At 36.5% G+C, this 25,122-nt stretch overlaps 1 protein-coding gene across 4 annotated transcripts in view; it reads right to left on the minus strand.

Annotated features, from left to right (window-relative positions):
- Positions 1–458: 458 nt before the first annotated feature.
- The window catches only part of LOC150092412 (organic cation transporter protein-like), a 248,564-nt gene continuing 223,900 nt past the window's right edge, over positions 459–25,122 (minus strand). For all 4 annotated transcript variants that reach the window (XM_090414999.1, XM_090415000.1, XM_090415001.1 and 1 more), the window contains 3 exons: positions 20,449–20,630; positions 6,278–6,417; positions 459–743 (listed from right to left, as the gene is read on the minus strand). In XM_090414999.1, the coding sequence (XP_090271125.1) occupies positions 650–743; positions 6,278–6,417; positions 20,449–20,630 (416 nt within the window). In that variant the 3' untranslated portion in view covers positions 459–649. The remainder of the gene's footprint in view (positions 744–6,277; positions 6,418–20,448; positions 20,631–25,122) is intronic.

Consider the following 25,122-nt stretch of genomic DNA (forward strand, 5'->3'; position numbering starts at 1 on the left):
CAAAGTGGATGTTAGATCCAACATTATTTCAAAGCTGAATGTTTGTAGAGAACTATGAAAGTTTCGTAAGTTGACCTTTCATATGTTAATTCTTGAACCGGGGTTGTCCGTGGATATGGGGGTCCTACTGTATACATATTTCAAATTTTTCAATTTTTTTTAAAATTATAAGTATATATATATATATATATATCAATGGATATATAGACACACATATGAGTATGCAGAAAATGACTACAGACCACTTTACTCATTAATACATCTAAACATATTTGTTCTTAGTGTCAATTTTTTTTTTATTTCTTTTCCTCCCTATGAACTGTTAAAGATGGTAATTTGATGTTCATCTAATTTATTTATTAGATTTTATTTTTATAATGGGCAACTAGATTTCAGAGTTTCATTATTTATATAAACTACAAAAGAACTGTCATAAACAAGATACAAATAATATCGTAAATACTGCTGCAGAAAATGACAACAGCTACAAACATACTTAGTCTTATTCATATTTCTCACTATTTGATGTGGACGATTAAGTTATGTGTGCGATTTATCACCTATGTAAATATGATATGTACAAAAATAATGACATTTGTATGCCAACATACTACTAATGTGCATTGATCAACTTTACAATTCTGTGAAGTCATAATCTACTAGATGCAATATCCTTGATTTTGTCAGGTTCATCAGCAATTTGTTCTTCTTCAACATTTCCATGATTAATTTTCTTTTTTTCACTAAAAGTAAAATAGTAGTATACTTAGTGTAATAATAAGTACAGGAGGTGTAACATAGATAAAAATTAATTTAAACTCTTTAACTTTAATTAATTTTAACTCTAATTTTAAATTGTGAAAAACAATGACTTCTATTATACAAAAATCCTGAAAAAGAATAAACTTATGAACAGCAGATCTGAATTCAATGATAAGACTTGGGAATCAGATTTCACATTAATAGTCTATTCAATTATTATAATTATTATCAAGACATTTAGTGGAATCCATAAACTCATTGCAGGTGTTCCATACTAACTGTTATTACAATACATACTGTAATTATAGATGGGCATGGAAGAGTGATGGAGACTGGAATGAAAGATAGCCACGTGAAGGAGGTGGTGAATGAGAAAGTGCACCAGGTTTGTTTTCCTGGAAGTAGAATGAGTAGAGTGATTGAAGCATTGGATATAGGAGTCAGCAAGCAACAGTTAGTAGCAGTAGTAGGAACAAACGATTTGGTTTGTAATGCAGAGCATAAAAGATAAGTGGGTAGGAAAGGTAGTCGGTGTTTTTCCAGGTATGGTATTGATAAGATGAGATGATGAGCAGAGATTAGTATGCTAGGGCAGCTATGTGAAGTGAAAGGAATGGCAAACAGGTTGGGGATGAATTCGAAGGATATATGAAGCTGCATAAAATAAACTGCATTAAAATGGATTTGGTACAAGTCAGCTGGAGAGACTAGTAGAAGGTGACTGCAATGAACAGATCTAAAGAAGCAAGAAGTGATAAGGAAGAGCAGAAAAGTGTGGTAGGAGAGCTTGTGAATGAAGAGGTCAAGTGAAGGGAGTGAGAAAGAAGAAATGCAAGGTAAACGGGGAACTGGGTAAGTTAGGCTAGCCAGAGAGACATTATGTGAGGTGTGGATGCTGGACACAAAAGTGGATGTATGAGTGGACAAGAAAGGACTCATGGCCAGGGATGTGGAGGGAACATTTAGGTCTAGAAAGGGGTGTAGAATTGGTGATGACAGAAAGGAATGGCTGGGGAAGGTATGGAGGAATTACATCCAAGAAGTGATGTTAGTGGGGCATGTTATAGAACCAAAAATAAGCCATTACATTTGCTATGAATGCCAGAAGTATCTGAAACAAGGGGAAGAAAATTTTTATGTTGATCAAATTCATTCACCCAAAAATTTTTGGAATAAGTGAGATGCAGATGTACGAGGATGACATCGTGACAGGAATAGAGATGGAGAGAGATGTTTTTCATAAAGACAGACTGGGCAGAAAGAGAGGAAGAGTGCTGTTGATGGCAGTAGAGGAGTTATGCTGATTCAAGGTGGAGACGAAAGGAGCAAATAATGACAGTGGTTTTGAAGCAGTGTGATGTCAGGAAAAGTGGATAGTATCATTATAGGTGATTTTAATTATGGTTTAATAAGTTTAATATGGTTTAATAAATAAGTCTAAGAAAATGGCAGTATATGCCTTTCCCTCATCTAATGCTCTTGTAACTTTATCATAAAAGGCTAGCATATTGCTAAAACAAGAGCACCCCTTCACAAATCCATGTTGACTCTCACAGATAACATTACCCTCATCTTCCTAATGCTGTATACGGTCCTTCACTACTTTCTCCAAGATCTTACTAACTACTGATGACACACAAACTGGCTTATAATTAGACACTTCAGACCTAGCTTAGTACCTTTCTCTCTGTCGTTGTGTTCGCCCCTTATGCATTGCTCAAGAGTGTAAATGGGCTATTAAGATGTATCAACTGAATATCAAGGGAATTAACAGAACAAAATGTGACTATTTCTGCAAAATACTACAAGAAAATAATACTGACATTGTGCTTCTTCAAGAAACGCATGATGAAAACGAAGGCGACCTTAATAGAAGAGGAAAAATAACTGGTTACACTCTGATTGGTGCTACATACCACTGGAATTATGGCATTGCAACATATATCAGGAGTGATGTAGAAAATGCTTCTGTCTTGACAATGAGATTTGATAACGATACCCATCTTGTGAGTGTGAAAAGTCACAGCATAACAGTAGTCGATGTCTATAAACCTCCTTTAACATCATGGTCTATAGAAAATGTGATTCCTACTTATCAACATCCAAGAGTATGGATTGGTGATTTTAATAGCCATCATGAAGAATGGAAGTACCGTGATAACGACTGCGGTACTACCCTCGTTCAATGGGCAGAAATAAATAATATACACCTTGTATTTGATGCCAAGGATAGAAACACCTTTAGATCATCAGCATGGCAAACAGAGTCTAATCCAGACTTATGTTTTGTTTCAATAAACACAGAAGGGCAACCATTACCAGCAAGACGATATGTACTTTTTATCTTCCCACACAGTCGACATTGACTGGTGTTACTGGAAATTGGTATGACACTACCTATAGCAAGATCCTTTCCACGACCGCGTTAGAATTTTAAAAAAGCAAATTGGAGAAATTCTGCAAATGAATTGGATAAATGTGTTTGTTGGATACTTGCTAGAGTTGTGGAGTACAAGAGATTTGTAGGAGCAATCATATCAACTGCAAAAAAATATATCCCTAGAGGTTACAGAAAAGATTATGTCCCTGGATGGAATGAAGAGAGTGAACATCTCTATAGAGAGTTCCTGAAAAGTGAAGATCCTGAAATAGCAGATGAATTATTACATAGCCTGAACTCATCTCGAAAAACAAAACAGATTGATATGGTTGAAAACTTTGACTTCAAATGATCAAGTAGAAAAGCTTGGAATCTTCTCCAACAACTAATCTACCTAAAAGGAAAAGCACATTATCTCCCCTGAGAAAATAGCTAATCAAATCATTAATAAATGGCACCTAGGGACCATGAACATACCAAGAAAGTTAAGAAAGAACTCAGAGCTTTAAAAACAAATGCCTCTGCTTTCTCAAAATATGCCTCAATCCTCACTATAGATGAAGTAAAAGCCATCATAAATGATATCAAAGCAGGCAAGGCCCCAGGCTTCGACAGTGTCCATCCCTGAATTTCTGATTAATAGTGGGCCAAATGCTATAAAATGGCTCTGTGAATTCTTTTCTGATATATTATTAACTGGCTCACTACCTAGCCAGTTTAAGAAGTCAAAAATAGTTGCTATTCTTAAACTTGGAAAACCACCCCAGGAGGCAAAAAGTTACACACCTATTGCTTTATTGAATTGCACCTATAAAATGTTAGAAAACTTTCTGTACAACAGATTGTCCATACTAATTATGCAGCGTGTCCCGATTGAACAAGCTGATTTTAGAGAAAAACGTGGTTGCTGTGATCAAGTGCTCACTTTAACATCATACATAGAAGCTGGATTTCAGAAGCAAGAAAAACCATCAGCTGTCTTCTTGGACCTAACAGCAGCCTATGTTACAGTATGGCATGAAGGTCTTGTACATAAATTTCTTAGCACTGTCCCATGTAAACGGACTGCACATTTAATTTCTTCCATGCTCACTGAACGTTTCTTTCAAGTTATATTAGAAAATAAAATGTCCCGACAACGAAAACTTAATAATGGTCTTTCACAAGGGTCAGTATTGGCACCCTATACACATATGACTTGCCTGCTACCATCTCACTCAAGTTCTGTTATGCTGATGACACTGTAATTGCCATTCGACACAAAAACATGAATCAGGCTGAAGAGGTACTTACAAAAGATCTGAAAACAATAGGTGAATATTACAAAAAATGGAGGCTCCAGCTCAATCCAGTAAAACAGAAGTATCAATCGTTCACCTTAATAATCACATGACAGATGTCACTTTACATATATTCTTTGAAGGATGTTTACTACGACACAATAAGTTTCTGAAGTACTTGGGCGTGACCCTGGACCGCACGCTTTCTTACAAGCAACATCTAACAAACGTTTCTGCTAAGTTAAGAACCCGTAACAACATAATACAAAAACTAATAGGCACGACATTGGGAGCAACAGCTGATAATCTGCGGATTATAGCTCTTGGTCTAGTTTTCTCTGTTGCCGAATATTGCTCACCATTGTGGCTAAATAGCACACATGTTAAACTTGTTGATAACCAACTAAATAATACAATGAGACTGATTTCTGGCACAATTAAATTAACGCCTACACACCGGCTTCCAGCTTTTAGCAACATTGTTCCACCGAATCTGTACAGGACTAAGGCTATCTTACAGTAGCATAAGAAAATCTTGGAGAACACAGCCCTACCAATACATTTAGATCTCCCAGACTTAAGTGTACGACGATTGAGATCAAGACATCCACTACTATATTAGCCCAACTACTACTACAATCTAACTTTGACCTGAAGCAAAAGTGGCAAGAACAGTGAGAGAGCCAGACAGATGACATCACAAAATTTTCTCTCAAAGAATTACAAGAAAGTTTTGATGCTTGCTCACCCCTCCCATGAAAATCCTGGACTCAACTTAATAGAATATGAACTGGTCATGGTGTATGTGTAGACATGCTTTTTAAATGGGATAAACGACCATCCCCGCATTGATTGTGGAGCTCAAAGACAAACTGTGGACCATATTGTGACTCAGTGTTATCTCTCAGAGCATATTCAGGAGACAAATTGGACTTTTTAAGTGCTACACCCGAAGCTATGAACTATTTGATCAATATGGATGTAACCTTTTAATTTTATTGGTTTTTAAAATGACTTTTAATTTTATATGTTTTTAAAGTGACAGTGTATTGTACTGCATGTTTTGTTATTCATGCCATATGAATAAATAAGTAAATCTTAAATTAATCATTCTTTCTTCTACTTGCTACAGAACAAAAGAACTCTCTAGGATTTTTCTTGGCCTCTGACTAATTTCTGTCATCAATGTTCACTCTTCTAATTTTCTCAGAATTCTCATTTGTGATCTCTAGTTACCTACTAACGGGGTGCATCATATGAAGGCGAGGATTGGACATTAGGTCAGAAACCCCAGTTGGTTCTCCACATTCCTGAAAGGCGATGTGGAGGTCTCATCCATGTTATTTGGCTTTGACCTTCTAGATTACTTTAGACCCTTCATATTACTTCCATAAAAGCATGCACTACATTTTAATTCCAATTTTAACCAGTTTCATATTTCATTCTTCTTCCTTTCATTTCACTTTTTATTTTTAAACCTTTGCAATTATATAAATTTAGAACTGCTGTTTACTCTGCTGTCAATTTTTTATTTGGATTCCAGCATTAACAGAATGAGTCTTCATATCTCATAATGAATGCCATAATCCAAATTAAAAATCGACAACAGAATTAGCAGTACTGCAATGGAAGTGCATCTAAAGATAAGGAATTTATTCTAATTTAAACCATCTTTCAGTATTTTAAACTAGGTTGAGGACCTGAATCAATGGGGTAGGCTCTACACACTTACCCTTCAAGTTTGCTGATTAAAATACAAAATACCACTACACTTATAATTCAATATTATTCTGCTTTTATCTATAATAATACATTTAATTACATTAAGATAAATGCTGAAAAGATAGAAGCTTACAGTCCAATATTCTCTGCATCATGTATAGTATCAGGAAGATGCTTATTATAGGTCTCAGGAAGCAACAATATCAAGAAAGCAGCAACAATCGATAAAACTCCAAAAACTACTGGAGTTACTGCTTCGTGAGTGGCAAGACCCTAAAAATATAAACATACATTCAAATAAATACAATAAAAACATAATAATAAATTAAACAATGATAATAGTAATAATAAATTAAATATCAGAATAAAAATTAATAATATTACAATGACGATGCAAAGTTAGGAAGAATTATAAGTGGCGCTGCTGATGCTGAATCCCTTCAGCAAGATCTAAATAGACTTTTTACTTGGACAAAAAAAGTGGGATTGTAGTGTAAATATCAATAAGTGCAAGGTGTTGCATTTTGGAGTGCAGAAATATAAGGCTATGTACTATATTGATGGTGCCATACTGCAAGAGTGGATGAGATTAGAGATTTGGGAGTGATGGTTGACAGTAGACGGAAGTTTAGAGGGCACGTTGCTAGGGTTGCACATTGTAGTGCTGTTATGATAAGAAGTACTCTAACATAGGATAAGGAAGTGGTTGTGCCACTGTATAAGGCACCGGTCAGACCACACTTGGACTATTGTGCTCAGATCTGGTCACCTGGTTTTCAATGTGATGTGGAGACATTGGAGAGGTACCAGAGACGAGTGACTAAGAGTTTGGAGAGTGCTGGCTATGGAGAGAGGTTGAATAGATGTGGACTGCAGAGTTTGGTGGACAGGAGGAAGAGAGGTAATATGATAGAGACGTTTAAGTTAGTGAGAGGATTTTATCAGATTAATCCAGAGTGGATTATAAAAAGAGTAGAAGGTGAGAGGGGAAGAACTAGAGGTCATTCCTGGAAGTTATGTAAAAGTGTGGTGAAGAAGGGTGTGAGGAGTAGATTTTTTAGATGGAGAATTGTCGGTGAATGGAATGCATTACCAGAATGTGTTGTTAATGCAAGGAGTATTAAGGACTTTAAGATTCTATATGATAAATATGTTTTCAGTTGAATGAAACTCCCACGATGAGTCTGTCAACTCCATGGTGTAATAATAATAATAATAATATACCAGAATCTAAAAGAGTTTATATTCTTTGAAAAGTGCTTTAGTGTGGTAACCCTACACAGATGAGAACATCATTAAACCTGATCATTATGTTTTGGATAAATACTTGAATAAAGTTTGGTTAGCCATCTTTGACATCCACAGTCCAGATGTTATTGTTGATACCTTTTCCATTTCAAGACTTTCATTAAACAGCTAGATCAAGAATTATTATTATTATTCATGACTTCCCCTCATTGTTCTTCCCCCAAAAGAGGCAAACTGACCCTGTGAACACATGTAATTGATAGACAAAAATACTTATAACCAATAGCTTCATGTTTCATAAGATGGTAACCATACTGCCCATATAGAACTCATGGCCATTGTATCATCATATTTATAATGTTATGAATCCTGTTTGTAATTTTTGGGGATGGCACCTTGTCCCTGCTTCTTCCTCTTGTTCTACACATGAAGACTTTATGTTCTTAGGAAGGACCTCCCACGATGAATCTTTTGACTCCATGGAGGCCTGAATAATAATAATAATAATAAAGAACTTCCCAATGTCAACCCAGTAACTATCTCTCAACTGTTTAAATGTCTCAATCATATCATTTCTCCTTCTATCTATCAAACTCTGCAGTACACTACACGTACCCTCAGTCTATCCTCACAGCTAACACTGTACAGTCCTGATATCATTTCCCCCCCACCCCACTCTGGGTTACTTTCACCACCTTTGCAATATGCCTCCTAAACTTCAAGTTTCTATCAATCATCACTCCAATGTTCCTTGCCCCTCCACTTCCTTTAGTATAGCTCCTCCACAGTATAGATGCTCCCATCAATGAATCACAACTTCAAGACCTTACATTTTGCATTAAACTGATATTCGCATTCATTTGCCCATCTGTCTAGCTTATTCAAATCCTCCTGATGGACTACTACATCAGCACTTACTAATAACCTTTCCTAGCTTTACATCATCTCCAAACAACTGTGCAACTCCCTGAAATCCATTGACAGTGTCACTGATATAAAGATTAAACAATATGGACCCCAGCACTGAGGGATAGTCCTGGCTCCACCCTTGTATACTGAAATTATCTTACTCTTCAAGTCATTAGGAATCATATATGTGTGAGTGTCAACATATCCCAACTGCTGTATTCAAATCAAGCTTTAATATTTCTAGCTCATCCACTTTCCTCTCTGCATCTAGACAGCTAACAAGTCTGTCCAAAATATATACTGAAGTGAACCTTCCAGCTATTTCTAGTGAATCTGTCACTTTTGCCATTCAGGTTCAATATGAATCTTGTACAGAACTCTGTGGTACACCACTTGTCGCTTTCCTTCTCTTAGATTCAATATCTCCATATATTGCTTTCTGATAACTGTCAGTCAATCCACTCTCCTATCTGTGTTACCAAGTTTATGACCATTCTTCCTTTTTTTCTTGCAATGTAGTAATAATATTCTCTGTAATTTCCTTCTGCCTATTTGGACAACTTTTTTTTCATGATCTGATTTTGCTTTTCTCACCATCACTTTCCTGGCCAGACCTCATCATCATCATCACTCTTTTCATGATATCAGAATCATGGCATTCTTTTTTTACCTCTTTGCATTAAAGTCTAATTTAGCCATTTATCTCCTATGATTTTTTTTTCTTTTAACTCTGTGAAGCACTATTTATAACTTGTGAATTTTAATATCATCCATATACAGTTAAACTTCACTATAGCACACTAAACCTCACTTTTTTGCTATATAGCTATAGCAATATAGCAAAAAACCATTATAACAAACTTGTTCATTAGAACAAACTCTCAAAAAGTCTCTGCCAAATTCCATAACCATAATTATATTCCAAAGAAACTCATTATAACAAACTGTTTTTGTGGTTCCTATTAGTTTGCTATATTGAGAATCAACTGTTACTTTTTTTTGATCAGTGCTTTTGATTTAGCATTCCACTGGTCTAACTGCAGTTATGGATGATTGGTTCTGTTCAGTAACTAGACAGAAATCCATATAATTTAATAGCCATACTTGAAATGTATGTATTGTTCATAAATGGACTCTCAGTGAGTTATGCAATCATAAATCATAATGAATAAAGATAAGATTCTAAAAGGCTTCAGGATGGTCCTGAAAATTATTAAAATAAAGTATAATAAATATCCATTATTAAAATAATGATGGAGGAAATTCAAGGATTGAGACTGGAAGGATTAAAAATAAGTATAGAAATACTGACAATGCATTGATGTTTCTTTAAGCAAATGACAAAAATAAAGGAGATGAATTACTGGCATTGATAACCTCAACCAGTCCAAAGATTGAGATCTTTGGACTGGTTAGATGTTATACTGACAGGAATAGAAGGGCATATTGCAGCAGGATAGGAAATGCAAATGAGGTAGTGGATTATTGCTTATGATAAGTGATTAGATGTGTCCTCTCAGAGCACACAGTTTGGAGCGAAATGGCACTAATATATTGTTTTGAGAGTATGTTGTCTGAGGTGAGGGTGGGCAGGACAAGATATTTAGTGGAATGTTGCTATAGGACAGGGAATACAAAGTTTGAAGAGCAAGAAACGTTTAGGCAGTTGGGTTTGGCAAGTACAAAACAAGTGGTCATTATGGGAGATTTTAACTACAGCAGTATAAATTGGGAAGAGGAAACAGCAATTTAAAATGCCACTGCTGCCTCCAGTTGGTGTAGTCTTGACTTAGGGGATGTATAGACATGCTAACATATCAAGAAGAAAGAAATTTATGTTGAATAATAAGGAAAGTGATTATAATTCTTCTTCTGCAGCTTTTTCCACTTAAGTAGGGTCACTGTTTGTGGTGAGTCTCCTCCACAACCTCCTGTCTTGGGCTGTAGCCACATCCAAGTTCTTCATCCTCAAGTCCTCCTCCACCATCTCCCTCCATCTCTTCTTTGGCTGTCCGTGTTTCCTCCTTCCCTGCTCATTCATCTGCATGACCTTTCTTCCCACATACTCTTCCTCCCTGCTCATCACATGACCAAACCATCTCAATCTCGCCTCCTGTATCTTTGCTCCTAAGTTTGTAACTTTCACCATTCCCCTTACGTAGTCATTTCTCAGACGATCCTTTCTGGTCACACCACACATCCACCTAAGCATTCTCATCTCTGCTACCTCCATCCTGCTGATGTTATTTTTCCTCAGGGCCACAGTATCCATAGCATACGTCATAGCTGGTCTCACTACTGCTCTGTAGATTTTGCCTTTTAGATTGATCGGCATCCTCTTATCGCATGGCACTCTGGCCATCTCTCTCCAGTTCTTCCATCCTGCTTGTATCCTGCATCCCACTTCCTTCTCAGCCTCACCATCCTCTTTCATTGTTGAACCTAAGTATCTAAAGTTACTGACCTTCCTGATTTGTCTCCTGGTTGCCATCCACATTACAACACATATACTCTGTCTTACTTCTGCTCAGTCTCATACCTCTCTCTTCCAGTACTTTCCTCAAACTTTCCAGTTTAGCTGCCACTTCTTCTCTTGATTCTGCACACAGCATGATGTCATCTGCATACAACATAGTCCAAAGAAAATGATTATAATAATCTTAAAAGTAAGCTTAGGGCAGTTCCATGGGTGGAAAAATTGGAAGGGTGATATATCACCAATGCATGGAAACTATTGAAGAAATATTTACTAACAGCAGTGGCAAGTTGTATACCTCAAGTATAAAAGAGAAAACGATTTGGTGTAAAGTGGATGACAAATAATATCAAACACGAACTGTAGACAAAAAGGAGGTTATGGGAAAAGTATAAGGAAAGGTGTGGAGAACAGTTGTATGAGGAATATAAGACTCAGGCCAGGAAAGTGATTAGCATGGTGAGGGAAGGAAAACTTGAATATGAAAAGCAATTAGCCCTGAGATTTAAGGAAAATCTGAAGAAATTATTTTGTTGTGTGGCCAATAGGAAGAGAAATGATAGTGGAAGAATAACACTGTTAGACGTAAATGGGAGCAGAGACTGATTCAGAAGACATAGTGGAGTTGTTTAATGATCAAGTTTCACTTTTAGAGGGATGGGGAAGGTTCAGGATTTGAAAGTACAAGATGATAGTGTGTTACAAATAATAAATACTCTGGATGTCAGTAATGCGATGGGATTTCACCAAGTGAAATCCCATCGCATTACTGACATCCAGAGTATTACTGATTACATCGCATTACTGATCACAGTGCGTGTGCGTTAAGAGAATGTGCTAAGGAATTGACAGCTCTATTGACTTGGCTTTTCAATGAGAGTCTCGCTGTGGGAAAAATGCCACAGAATGAAAGGAAGATAAGATAGTGCCATTGCATAAGGGTAGTAATAGAAAGGGAAGTGGCAAACTATAGATTAGTTTGTACTTTTTCTGTAATTGTTAAGATTTTGGAGAAATTAGTGAGAGATCATATCTGTGAGGGTCAGCATGGATTTGCTAAGAGGCACTCTTTTTTTTTGGTCTTTACCTTTTTATAAGAACAGCAGTTGATGAGAGAAAGACATATACTGCCTTTTTGGGGGAGTGGGGGATTTTACAAAGGCATATGACAGAGCACCACATGATAAACTGATATGTAAGTTTCAGTATATGGATTTAGATATCAGATTAGTGAATTGGATTGGGGGTTGGTATCAGGGAGGCAGAAGATTGCACGTGAGGTCCCTCAGTGTTAGGATCCATATTATTTAACCTTTATATCAGTGACAATGTCAATGGATTTCAGGGAGATGCACAGTTGTTTGAAGATGATGTAAAGCTGGGAAAGCTTATTAGTAATAGTGTTGATGTTGTAGCCCATCAGGAGGATTTGAATAAGCTAGACAGATGGGCAAATGAATGCGAAGATCAATGCTTCTGGAATCTGATTAGGAATTGCATACAGAGGAAAGCTGACAGCACTAGGATCCTCTGTAGAAGACAGCAGTGTTAAAATGGTAAGATTGACTATACCAAAAATACCATGATATTTTTGGATTTTGTCAAGGCATTTGACAGCTTTCCGTATGTGCCAGGTTATTATACAAATTCAAACAGATGGGTATAGAAAATAAACTTCTATCATAGACAGGAGAACTGCTGACTGACAGGTATCAGAAAGTGATTTATGGAGATGCTAAGCCTAAACATAAAGAAGCTGACTATATTACCATTGATAGTTAACATATGTATTTATGATACTGAGGATGGACTGGAGCAGTGTTTTCAAACTTTTCCTATGACAGAACACTTCATAAATCCTGAAATTTTAACGGAACACCTTGGTGGGAGTCGCGTATCATCGGTCTCGTATCCAATGTAAAGCTAAGTGCACACTATCGCTGAAGCAGGCTGTATCGCATCACAAAAATGCAACAGTGCACACTACAAGTGTGCCGGGCTGCAGTGCATTGCATTGACCTTGCTTGTAACCACACATTTCCTAGAACAGATACCTCCATACTTCACTCGCACTTGGAGGTGTCGACGACTGCAGGCAGCTGAGTCGACTGGCCTTAATAGCACAATCCACATGCAAAGTAAGGAGTGCCTGATTTTCAAACATGTTTGAACTTGTCACAGCATTTAAACCATTCCAGGCTCATGTCAATTTTGATAATTTTTTATGGAACACTTATTCACTTTCTGCAGAACATAGTTTGGGAAACCCCAGAACTAGAGGATGATATCCAACTGTATGCTAATGATGTTAATCTGGGAGTGACATATCTGTTATAGAATCCTTGAAGACCGACTTGAATAGAGTAATTCTATAAGCGAACGTTAATGAGTGTCCATTCAGTTTAATGCCCCCAAATGTAAGGTTATGCATTATTATTATTATTATTATATATAAGGTGCCTCCACGGAGTCAAAAGACTCATCGCAGGAGACCCAACATTGACATACTAACCGTTATTCACACAATACCTGTCATACTTCCTCTTAAACTCATTCACAGATGAAGCATTCATAACCACCTCTGGCAATGCATTCTACCCATTTACAACTCTCCAAGCAAAAAATCTAGTCCTAACATGGACAAAAGATGCTCTAGAATTGTATCACATTAATAGGAATTTACAGCAAATAAGCAGTGAAGGTGGAGATTTGATGATTACAGTGAGTGAAGGTTTAAGGGACACAATGCTAAGGCAGTTAATTTATTATAATGGATAACTGCAATGCTGAAGAGAACATTAACTTGTAAGAAAAAAAGATTTACCCTCTCACTTTTAAAGGCTTTGATAAGACCAAATTTTTATTACTGTGCGCAGATATCATTAACTGGGTTCTGAAAAGATGGAGAGAAGCTCAGAAGATCCAAAGCAGATGATGACATTTAGCCTAAGGAATATATATATATATATATATATTTTTTTTTTTAAATATCTGATCCACACACACACGAAGGGCCACAACAGCTATAGCACATTAGTGGCATGTGTGGGCAAGAGGAATAGAAGAGAGGAGGAGTCTATTCACATTTTGCTTGAGCAGTTGAGGGTTGTAATCTTTGAGGAAGGCAGAGGGCGGGGGGAACTGTTCCAAAGGACAGAAGTAGATGGAATGAAAGGACCCTTTCGAACATCTCTTTGTCCTTTTGAAAACCAGGTGACCAAATTTGTCATAATTATTATTATTACGGGCAACTCCAGAGAGTCCTTAGACTCATCGAGGGAGGCCCTAAACATCATGTCCACACAACTATACGACATTCTCACAGTATCTATCATACCTTGCCTTGAACTCACTCATCGTCATAGCACCTACAACAGACTCTGGCAGCTTATTCCACTCATTTACCACTCTAAGCGTAAAGAACCCAGCTCTAACACCCTTGCTAACCACACTCTTGCCCAGCTTCCATAGGTGTCCCCTAGTTCTCCCACCACCAGTCCTGATCTGAAAAATATCCTCTGAATTAATCCTATAGAATCCCTTTAGCAGTTTGAATGTCTCAATCATATCTCCCCTTTTCTGCCTATCAACTAATTTCTGCAACCCACAAATCTTCAACCTGTTCTCATAAGGTTCATTCCATAGACCTGCTATCATCTTGGTCACTCGCCTCTGGATCCTCTCCACCTCCTCTCCATCAAGAAGAAACCTAGGTGACCAAATCTGGGCACAGTAGTCGAGATGAGGTCTTATCAAGGCTCGGTACAGAGGTACAATAACTTGCTTGTCTCTGCTCGTCAAAGTATTTTTCAACAACCAAATGAGTTGATGAGCTGATTTAGCCACTTTTGCAATGTGCCCCCTAAACTTCATCTCCCTATCTACCAACACTCCCAAGTCCCTGGCCTCATCAATCTCTTGGAGTACAGTTCCACCAATGTGGTATACTGCTTCTAATCTTTTCACCCCAAAATGCATAACCTTACATTTTCTCACATTAAATTGACATCCACTCTCCTTAGCCCAGAACTCCAATCTATCCAAGTCGTCCTGCAAGATTTTGACATCTGCATTCACTATTGCCCTACCCAACTTTGCATCATCCCTATATCGTTAATGAACAAATTAAACAGCAGTGGTCCAAGAACAGAACCCTGCGGCACACCACTAGTCACAGGCCGTCTTTTGAACTCTACTCCGGAATAAACTACTGTCTCATATCTCTCCATCAACCACCCACCTATCCATCTCACCAACCCTATATCCATTCCCATATATTGTAGTTTATGAATTAGAATTCCATGTGGTATCCTGTCAAATGCCTTAGACAGGTTCAGCAGTATCACTGTAAACCCATTACCCTTATCCAGTTCAGCCGTCACTGTGCTATAAAACTTAGCAAGTTACTGAGGCATGATCTACCCTTCACAAAGCCATGCTGTCCCCCATACAGTATCTCATTTTCATCAGTCCATTCCTGTATTTTTCCCTTGACTACTTTCTCCAAGACCTTGACAACAACTCCTGAATAATACCACAGTTGTTAACATAATTATTGTACCTCTGTACCGAGCCCTGATAAGACCTCATCTCGACTACTGTGCCCAGATTTGGTCACCTCGGTTCCTTCTCGATGGGGAGGAGGTTGAGAGGATCCAGAGGCGAGTGACTAAGATGATAGCAGGTCAATGGAATGAACCATATGAGAACAGGTTGAAGATTTGTGGGTTGCAGAAACTAGTTGATAGGCGGAAAAGGGGAGACATGATTGAGACATTCAAATTGCTAAAAGGATTCTATAGGATTAATTCAGATGATATTTTTGAGATCAGGACTGGTGGTGGGAGAACTAGGGGACACCCATGGAAGCTGGGCAAGAGCGTGGTTAGCAAGGGTGTTAGAGCTGGGTTCTTTACTTTTAGAGTGGTAAATGAGTGGAATAAGCTGCCAGAGTCTGTTGTGGGTGCTATGACAGTGAGCGAGTTCAAGGCAAGGTATGATAAATACTGTGAGAATGTTGAACAGCTGCGTGAACATGATGTTTAGGGCCTCCCTCGATGAGTCTAAGGACTCCTGGAGTAGCCCGTGGTAATAATAATAATAATAATAATAATAATAATAATTCTGGATCCTAGTTCTTAGTAACCTCTCAAACACCTTCAACCACAGTGCCTGACACACAAATAGGGCTATAACTTGATGCTTGAGTCTGTCACCTCCCTTATGAAGTGGCACAATCTTGCCTTAATTCCACTCTGGAACTTTTCCCAATTAAGACTCATATTAAACAAATATGTCAAGGCAGATGCCAACTCCTTGCCACATTCTTTCAAAATACACAGTGTTATATCATCAACTCCTACAGCCAAATTAACATCAGGTTTGCTCAGTTCCTATATACCTCTTGATCACTCACAGTCAGTCTCCCCTCCTTGTCATCTGCTGCTCTCAAACTCCCATGATGTCAAATTCACAAGAATGAAAGACCTTTATAAACTGCTCATTAAATATCTCAAGTACATCTTCTGCAGCAACTGTTCTTATACCATTTTCTCCAATCAGTGTCATTCTTACATAATCCTTCTTTTTTTTTACCAGCTACATATTGAAAGAACTCCCTAGGATTTTTTTTTTTTAGCTTCATTAGCTAACTGCTGCTCATACTGCACTTTTACCACCCTTACCAACTGAGTCTCAAATGTGAAAAAATGGACATATTCTTCACAATCATCTGTAATGCTATTATCAGATTCCCAACTCTTGTATTATCTTTATCATATGCTGTGTAAGGCAATGATCCATCTGTTATTTATGAAATATATTACTTTAGCTAAATTTTACTTGCTAAGTTAATTTGCCTAAATACAATATTTCTTTGGAAAAGATTGACATCAACTGGGTTTATATTGGTCGAAGTAATTTATTTGATACTAAGTAAAAAATACCGACAAGTTTCGCCAACTTTAACTGTTTGGCTTCTTCAGGGTGAATAAAATAGAAACAAAACAACTTAAACACGGAAACTGTTCATGAAGGAATGAACCCGAATACAATTGTATTTTTTACAAATACAGAAGAACGCGTACATGGAGCATGTATGATGTCAACTGCTGTTATGTAGAAATGTTCTGTAATTGGCAGTGAGATTTAACTATCTTATGAGGGTCTTCCAAATATCAGCCTGAATTAATCCTTGGTTTCTATTGAGGTTATGTTTAGAATGGATTACTGTTATGGCTTCTTTACGATTCGGGAGAGGAAATCTTCCTCTAAATAGGGCATGGAGCTTTTGTCCCATTCTATGGTATGGTTTTCCTTGAGAAATGATGTGCTAACCCCAAATTGTCTTCTCTGTTGTTGTTTACATCTCCTATGTGTTCTGATTTCTTTTTTTCTGATTTCCAAACTTCTAGAGGTCTGACCAATATAGTTTAAACCACATGAACAGGGGATGTTATAGACACCGGCATATTTGAAGAAAGCATGACTGTCTTTCGGAGATCTTAAAAATTGGTGGATAGTCTTTAAAGGTTTAAAAGTCACTCGCATTTCATGTGGCTTGAGAAATGTAGCAATCTTTTTGGAAACTGTCCCAGCATAAGGAATGGTGATGGTGGATTTATAACGTATTTCTTCAGATTGTTGTTGTGGGGATCACAGAAAAGTATCTTATGGATCAATTTTTTTGGGTAATCATTATCTATGAGGTTTTTTTGATATGTGGGATAGTTCATTTTTGAGATCTTTATCTTCTGTAGTGATGCGAGCGGCCCTATTTTTAGCATGTGTACGATGCTTAGTTTTTGAGAAATGTGGTGTGAAGAAGTGAAGTGCAAGTATCGACCTGTGTTGGTTGGTTTGCGATAGACCGCAAGGCTGATATGTCCATCCATTTGTTTCTTAATTAAAGTATCCAGGAATGGTAATTGTTTGTCCTTCTCGACTTCTAAGGTAAATTTTATTTTGTGATGAAAGGAGATGATCTTGGTAAGAAAATCAAAAAGACCTTTTTCTGTGTTTTTCCAAACAATAAAAATGTCATCCACATACCTCCACCACATTGTGGGTTTATGGTCTAATTGAGACAAAATTTCATTTTCCAGTTGTTTCTCCATAAAGAGATCTGCACAAGAGGGGGAAAGAGGGCTGCCCATTGTGAGGCCTGTTAATTGTTCGTAGATCGTTTCATTCCAGAAGAAAAAATTAGATTTTAGGCAATGATGGAAAAGAGAAGTAATATCTTGAGGGAAGAGGTTTCTCAAAATGCTGATTACTTCATCTACTGGAACATTCGTAAATAAGGATGTTACATCCATGCTTGCAAGAATGTCTGTTTCGGAGATCGAGATGTTCTTCAATTTATCCACAAAATGTTGTAAATTTTTTATGTAGGTATCCGAATTACAGATGTGTGCCTTAAGAAGACATGCGAGGTGTTTCAATAATAAGTATGTAGGAGAATTAATTCCATCTACTATAGGGTGCAGTGGTATTCCATTTTTATGCACTTTGGGAGAGCCATATAGTCGCGGCGTTAGTGGATGCAATGACTTTAATCTTTGTTTTAAGTATGTTGGCCAGCTGTCCATATTACGCAACAAGTTGTTTGTTTCATTGTGATTTTTTTCCTGTGGGTTCTGAATCTAAAATATGGTAGGTAGATATGTCAGACAGTAAGTCTGTGATCTTTTTCTTGTAAGTTCTGGCATTTAAAACAACTGTAGAGTTTCCTTTATCTGCTTTTAAGATGATAATTTCTCTATTTTTCTTCAAACTAAACATAGCTCTTTTTTCTAAAGGCATGATATTATGGTTTGGAGCTCTTGAAGATGAGAGAATGATGGCACTTTTCATTCTGAGATCATTTGCTATGGGTTCGGTAAAGATGAAACTGCCTTTTCTATGTTACATATGATGTCTGCTTTAGGAATTTGGTCTGGGGCAATAGCAAAGTTGAACCCTTTCTTAAGTATACTAACTTTCGGTTTTGTTAAAACGTGATCGGAGAAATTGAAGATTACTGTGTTATCTAGCAGATTAGGTCTTGACTTATAACTTTTTTCATAAAGTGTTGAATTTTTCAATTTGGCTTTTTTTTGATAGAAAAGGCTTTTGAAAACTATTATTTATCATTCTGTCTAAAAGTGACCATAGGTTTTGGTCTATATTGTTTGCGATGCCTTCGTATATTTGATAGCATTGCATATCTACTTGGCTTAATACAAATCTAACATGTTGTATATGCTCACGTAAAAGTGCCAAGGATGTTTTGAAATATATTTGTTTAACCCTTCGTGAATGGAACCATTGTTTCATAATGAGAAACTTTGGAATAATATTATAGTTCCTGCATCTTTTTAAGAAAGTAAGGGGGGGTTAATCAGTCTTACTTTCATGCATTTAAGTTGTTCAAATCTACATACCTGGTGCTTAATTTCCCCATGGACTATTCATACTTTTATGTTATTTTTTGACCATATGAACTATGGAAAAGATTGACATCAACTGGGTTTATATTGGTCAAAGTAATTTATTTGATACCAAGTAAAAAATACCAACAAATTTCGTCAACTTTATCTGTTTGGCTTCTTCAGGATGAATAAAATAGAAACAAAACCACTTAAACACTAAAACTGTTCATGAAGGAATGCACCGAATACAATTATATTTTTTACAAATACATAAGAATGCGTACATCACACGCATGGAGCATGTATGATGTCAACTGTTGTTATGTAGGAACGTTCTGTAATTGGCAGTGAGATTTAATTCTGGCGTGCTTAGAGATCTTATGAGGGTCTTCCAAATATCAGCCAGAATTAATCCTTGGTTTCTATTGAGATTATGTTTAGAACAGATTCCTGTTATGGCTTTTTTTATGATTCAGGAGTGGAAATCTTCCTCTAAATAGGGCACGGAGCTTTTGTCCCATTCTATAGATGGTTTGTCCTTGAGAAATGATGTGCTAACCCCGAATTGTCTTCTCTTGTTATTTACATCTCCTACATGTTCTTTTTTTTCTGATTTCCAAATTTTTAGAGGTCTGACCAATATAGTTTAAACCGCATGAACAGGGATGTTATAGACACCGGCACATTTGAAGAAAGCATGACTGTCTTTCAGAGATCTAAAAAATTGAAAGATAGTCTTTAAAGGTTTAAAAGTCACTCGTATTTCATGTGGCTTGAGGAGTGTAACAATCTTTTTGGAAACTGTCCCAGCATAAGGAATGCCGATGGTGGATTTATAACATATTTCTTCAGATTGTTGTGGGGGTCACAGAAAAGTATCTTATGGATCCATTTTTTTGGGTAACCAATGTCTATGAGGTTTTTTGATATGTGGGATAGTTCATCTTTGAGATCTTTATCTTCTGTAGTGATGCGAGCGGCCCTATTTTTTAGCATGTGTACGATGCTAAAAAAGATCTCAAAGATGAACTATCCCATATCAAAAAACCTCATAGACAATGGTTACCCAAAAAAATTGGGTAACCTATTGCCTAACAAAAAATGCACTGCTTTCAACTATATTTTCTTAACATAAAAATACTTCAATAACATGAAAACCCTACTCTAATTATTTATTTATTAATCATTTTTCTTTTCAAAAAACAGGAAATGAATGTGTAAATGAAATTTAAATTGCTAAAAGTAACAAAAAATACTTACTAGTTCTTTCACAAAAGGAGCAGTCATTGCACCAACTCGACCCATCATTATGCTGCTACCAGAACCAACAGTCCTAACTACAGTAGGGAAGATTTCAGCAGCATGAATGGCAAGTATAATGAATGCTCCACTGACACACAGTTTACCAATCATGGCAGCTGTGAGTTTCAACCACAGCAGATCTAGAAGTAGGATAAAAAATATATATAATTATATTTATTATAATTATATTTAATATAATTAATATTAAAATAGGAAACAATGAAAAATACCCCTAATAAATAAATAAAATAAAAAATATAAACAAACAAACAAAACAAAAAGAACAGAGTGATTAGTGATCTTCAGTATTCATGTAAGAAAGAAATTTCCTTTTAGGACTATACTCTATTTGAATAAATCTCCCATTTCAGAAAAGTGGTAGATGGTCTAATTATAGACAGATATAAACATTTATTGCATGTTCTCTAAGAAAAATTGCTAATGTGATTACCCTTCTACTGATATGAACAATATAAACAATAAAATTGTAAAAGCACCAAAAATACCAAAAATCTCTAAAATGGTATATGCTGTCATTAAGTATCAATAAAATTTTATATTCAATAATGATTTCTTATTAATAATTTACATATAATCATGATAACAATGATCATATATATATGTATAACTTGTTTAACATATATCTATAATCATTGTTATCATGACTGTTTAACCTGTGTAACTTAACTTGTATATTAATGATATAGGTGAAGATTTGGATTGAGATATTCAGTTGTTTGCAGATGATGCAAAGTTGGGACGAACTATAAAGAGTAGTGAAGATGTTGTGGCCTTACAGGAAGACTTGAATAGATTGAGTGATTGGGCACGGAAATGGGGATGTGAGTTCGATGTTGCAAAATCTAAGGTTTTAAAATTTGGAAAACAAAGATGGGATGCAGAATTTATGCTTGGTAAGAATACATTGTTGGAGGTAGAGGAAATAAGATATCTGGGGGTGAGAGTGGATAAGGATCTAAAATTTAGGGGACACATTGCCAAAATTGTGAAGACAACACAAAGGCTTCTGGGAATGATGCAGAGAACACTGACGTGTAGAAGTAGGGAGATTCTTGTTCCATTGTATAAGGCTTTGATTAGGCCGCACATGGACTATTGTGCCCAGATTTGGTCACCGGGTTTTCAGAAGGATGAAGAGATGTTGGAAAGGGTCCAAAGGTGATTGAACTAAGGTATTTTCTGACCCTTTGGAATATTGAGTATGAGGAAAGATTGAGAAGATGTAATTTGCAGAGTCTGGTGGACAGGAGGAAGAGGGGAGATATGATAGAGAGCTACAAGTTGGTAAGGGGTTGTTATAGGATCAAATCAATGCTGGAGAAGTTCTACAGAAAATAGTGGGAGATCGGGGGGAGAACCAGAGGTCATCCCTGGAAACTGTATAAAGAGGGTGTGAGTAGGGGAGTGAGAGGCAGGTTTTTTTCGTGCAGAGTTGAATGATTGGAATACCTTGCCTGAGAATGTGGCATCTGCAAAGAGTTTGAATGTGTTTACAACACGATATGATGAGCTGTGTGTGTGTGTGATAAAAGGGCCTCCCAGATGAGTCTTTGACTCCATGAGGTCTTGGGGTGGTAATAATAATAACAATAATAATGTATATCTTCTTCTTTGGTGCATCAATCTGAAGATTGGTAAATATAGCAGCACATCACAACATCTTGTCTTGTGACCTTCTTTTTATCTCTTCATAACTCTTAGCGCCAGTTAGCATCATTATGTTATTTATATATGAAATTCTACATTCTATATATGATATAGAATTTCATATATGTATATATATATATATATATATATTAATTAGTTTAAATGACTGATACCGAGAGATAAAGAGGTGACATGGTTTATTTAAATAGATACTACTAGTTTACTAGTTTCATTGAATGGATCAACTTCTTCAGGTATCACAATCAAAGAAATATACAAAAAAAACAGAGACTTAAAAATTGCATTAACAGTACTAGCACAAAAGACCGTAGTACATTTTGAAAACAGTAATGCGAGCTTGAGTTCCAAATAAAAGTTGACTATGTGCTGTCACGAGTGCGCCAGTATTGAACAGAGGCAATATGTGCATCAGAGAAATTGAAACTTAGGCTGTTATTGATATGGGAATAATCTAAGGCAATTTCTCTGGATTCGACAATCTTTCTTTCAAGTTCATCATAGCACACATGGATATTAGAAGTTTGTGTCCAGTCCACAATGTGTTGGCGGCCTTCATCTAAGTTAACAGAAAAAAGAACGTGGCTAGAGAGAGTGCTGGCTCTAGTCCTGTTGTAGGAAATAGCTCTACGGTGTTCTTCCATATGTAAAAGGATGGATTTAGCAGTTTGGCCATAGTATGGCTTTCCACAATCACATAAAATCTTGTAGACTCCTGGAAACTGAGTGGGAAGATGTTTCTCTTTAGGTTTACTAAGTATGGAGCGAAGTTTTGGGATTGTAGAGAAGCAAGTTCTGAAGTTAAATTTCTTGAGAATTTTAGCTAGTTTTGGTGAAAAAGAGCTAATGTAAGGCAAAGAAATAAAGGCTCTGGGGGAAGAGGGATCTTCAGAAGCAATTGAGTGACGGAGAGAAAGAAATTTATCAATCTTATTAGGAGAGAAACCATTATTAATAAAAGTATTTTTAAGAAAAAGGAGTTCATTTTCAATTTCTGTTTCTTCTGTATATATATATATATGTGTGTGTGTGTGTGTGTGTGTATGATAACGTATACAGTCAACCCTTCAACAACATGGGTTTGAACTGAGCAGATCCACTTATACATGAATTTTTTTCAATAAATAAACTGGAAATTTTTTTGGAGATTTGTGACAATTTGAAAAAACTCTCAGGTAAACCGTATATTGAACTGCCTAGAAATATTGAAATAAGAAAATGTTAAGTATGTCACGAATGCATAAAATATATGTAGATACTAGTCTATTTTATCATTTACTACCACAAATCATTCTCCACACAAAGAACCTACTTCTCACTCTCCTACTCACACCCTCCTTATACACCTCTCCATGGTGTTAAATCTTGAATGAAAGGTTTAAATTGTCATAAAACATTTCATTCGAGATTTAACTAGGATAGAAATAAATTTTCCTAAAGAAGTACTTGTATATAGGTATAACTGAAATTGTAAATAACGTATTGGTCCTTTGTTTTGTAAATTCCTCTGTTTTGCTATATTGTTAACTGTCCTATGTATAACTGAAAGGAATCGGATTTTTGTGAGAATTATATTAGAACAGGAAAGGTTAGATCGAAGTTCACACTGAAGTAATCGGCTTAAAGACATAAAGTAGTAGAGTTTGACATTGAATTCTTGAGGTATGCCATTGTCTGTTAACCTTAGATGAATGAGATAATCGCTAGCTTAATTGTGTTACATGAGTAGAAGCAGGACAACTTAAATTTGATATTGTCTCATAATGTGATGTATTGATTTGTATTGATTGTAGTTCTATTTTGTCTAGTTAAAAATTGTTATGTGCGAGTGCAATTCAGTTTAGTTAAGTGAACTTTTGATAAATGTACATAGAGCTAAAGAATGAATAAATATTCATGTTTTCTTTACCTTATAAGGTTGCCTGACCTCTAAATCAATGCACCGTTCACTATAATCAGAACTTGTATGAATTCAAACTATGACTGCATGTAGAATGAGTTTGTTAAGGAATTGTAATTGGGATTGCTGTTTGCTAGATTCTAGTCACAAAATAGTCTGTGTGTTAACTGCATGACAAGGAGATTTCTCTTGTATAGGAAATAAGATGGCACAGCACTATCAAACAAATTTTTCTTAATTCTGAAAGGGAGTTGATTCCGGATTTTGCATTCAAAGAGGCTTGACTCTAGCCCGAGACCGACTCTTTGTCTGCTGAGCTTTGCACTCACAACCAGCCAAAGGAGCGGCCACTGAAGGGATAGGAGTTAGCTAAAGCAGATTATAGTAGCAGAGGGGTCAATGATAGATAAATTACTATATTTGCAGGTACATCTAACAATTTTCGATCGGAGTTGAGTAAGGATAAGGGAGAGGAATTCTAGCATACCATGAAACACTAAAACATAAGAAAACAATCAATAATAGCCAAATCTAACAATGGATGGCCTCTAAGTCTACCCTTGCCTCCTCTTCACATTAATCTGGTAACAACCCCTCATTAATTTATATGCTTCAATCATATCTCCTCTTCTTCTTATTTTATTCACAAGGCTCTGTATGATGCATTCCCTCAATCTCTCCTCATATCTGACCATCCCATATACCTGACACTAACTTAGTAAACGTTCTCTCGACCTTTTCCAATATATCCTCCTGAAAACCAGGCAACCAAAACCATGCACAGTAGTCCACATGTGGCCTGATCAATGCTTTATATAGGGGAACCATAATCTCTTTGCTTCTGTATGTCAATGTCCTCCTCCTCCTTATTACCTTAATCCATTGGGATGTTCTTACAATTTTAGCAGTGTGACCCCCTAAGCTCTAAACTTCAAGTCCCTGTCCACCATCACTCCTAGATCTCTCATCTCCTCCACCTCCTTCAAAATTTCTTTATTAATTGTATATTCTGCATCCCAACCTTTCCTACCAAATTTCAAGACCTT

Source organism: Typopeltis vanoorti, chromosome 26 (assembly GCF_054136105.1).
Source record: "Typopeltis vanoorti isolate ZY-2024b chromosome 26, IOZ_Tvanoo_1.0, whole genome shotgun sequence".
Lineage (NCBI taxonomy): Eukaryota > Metazoa > Arthropoda > Arachnida > Uropygi > Thelyphonidae > Typopeltis > Typopeltis vanoorti.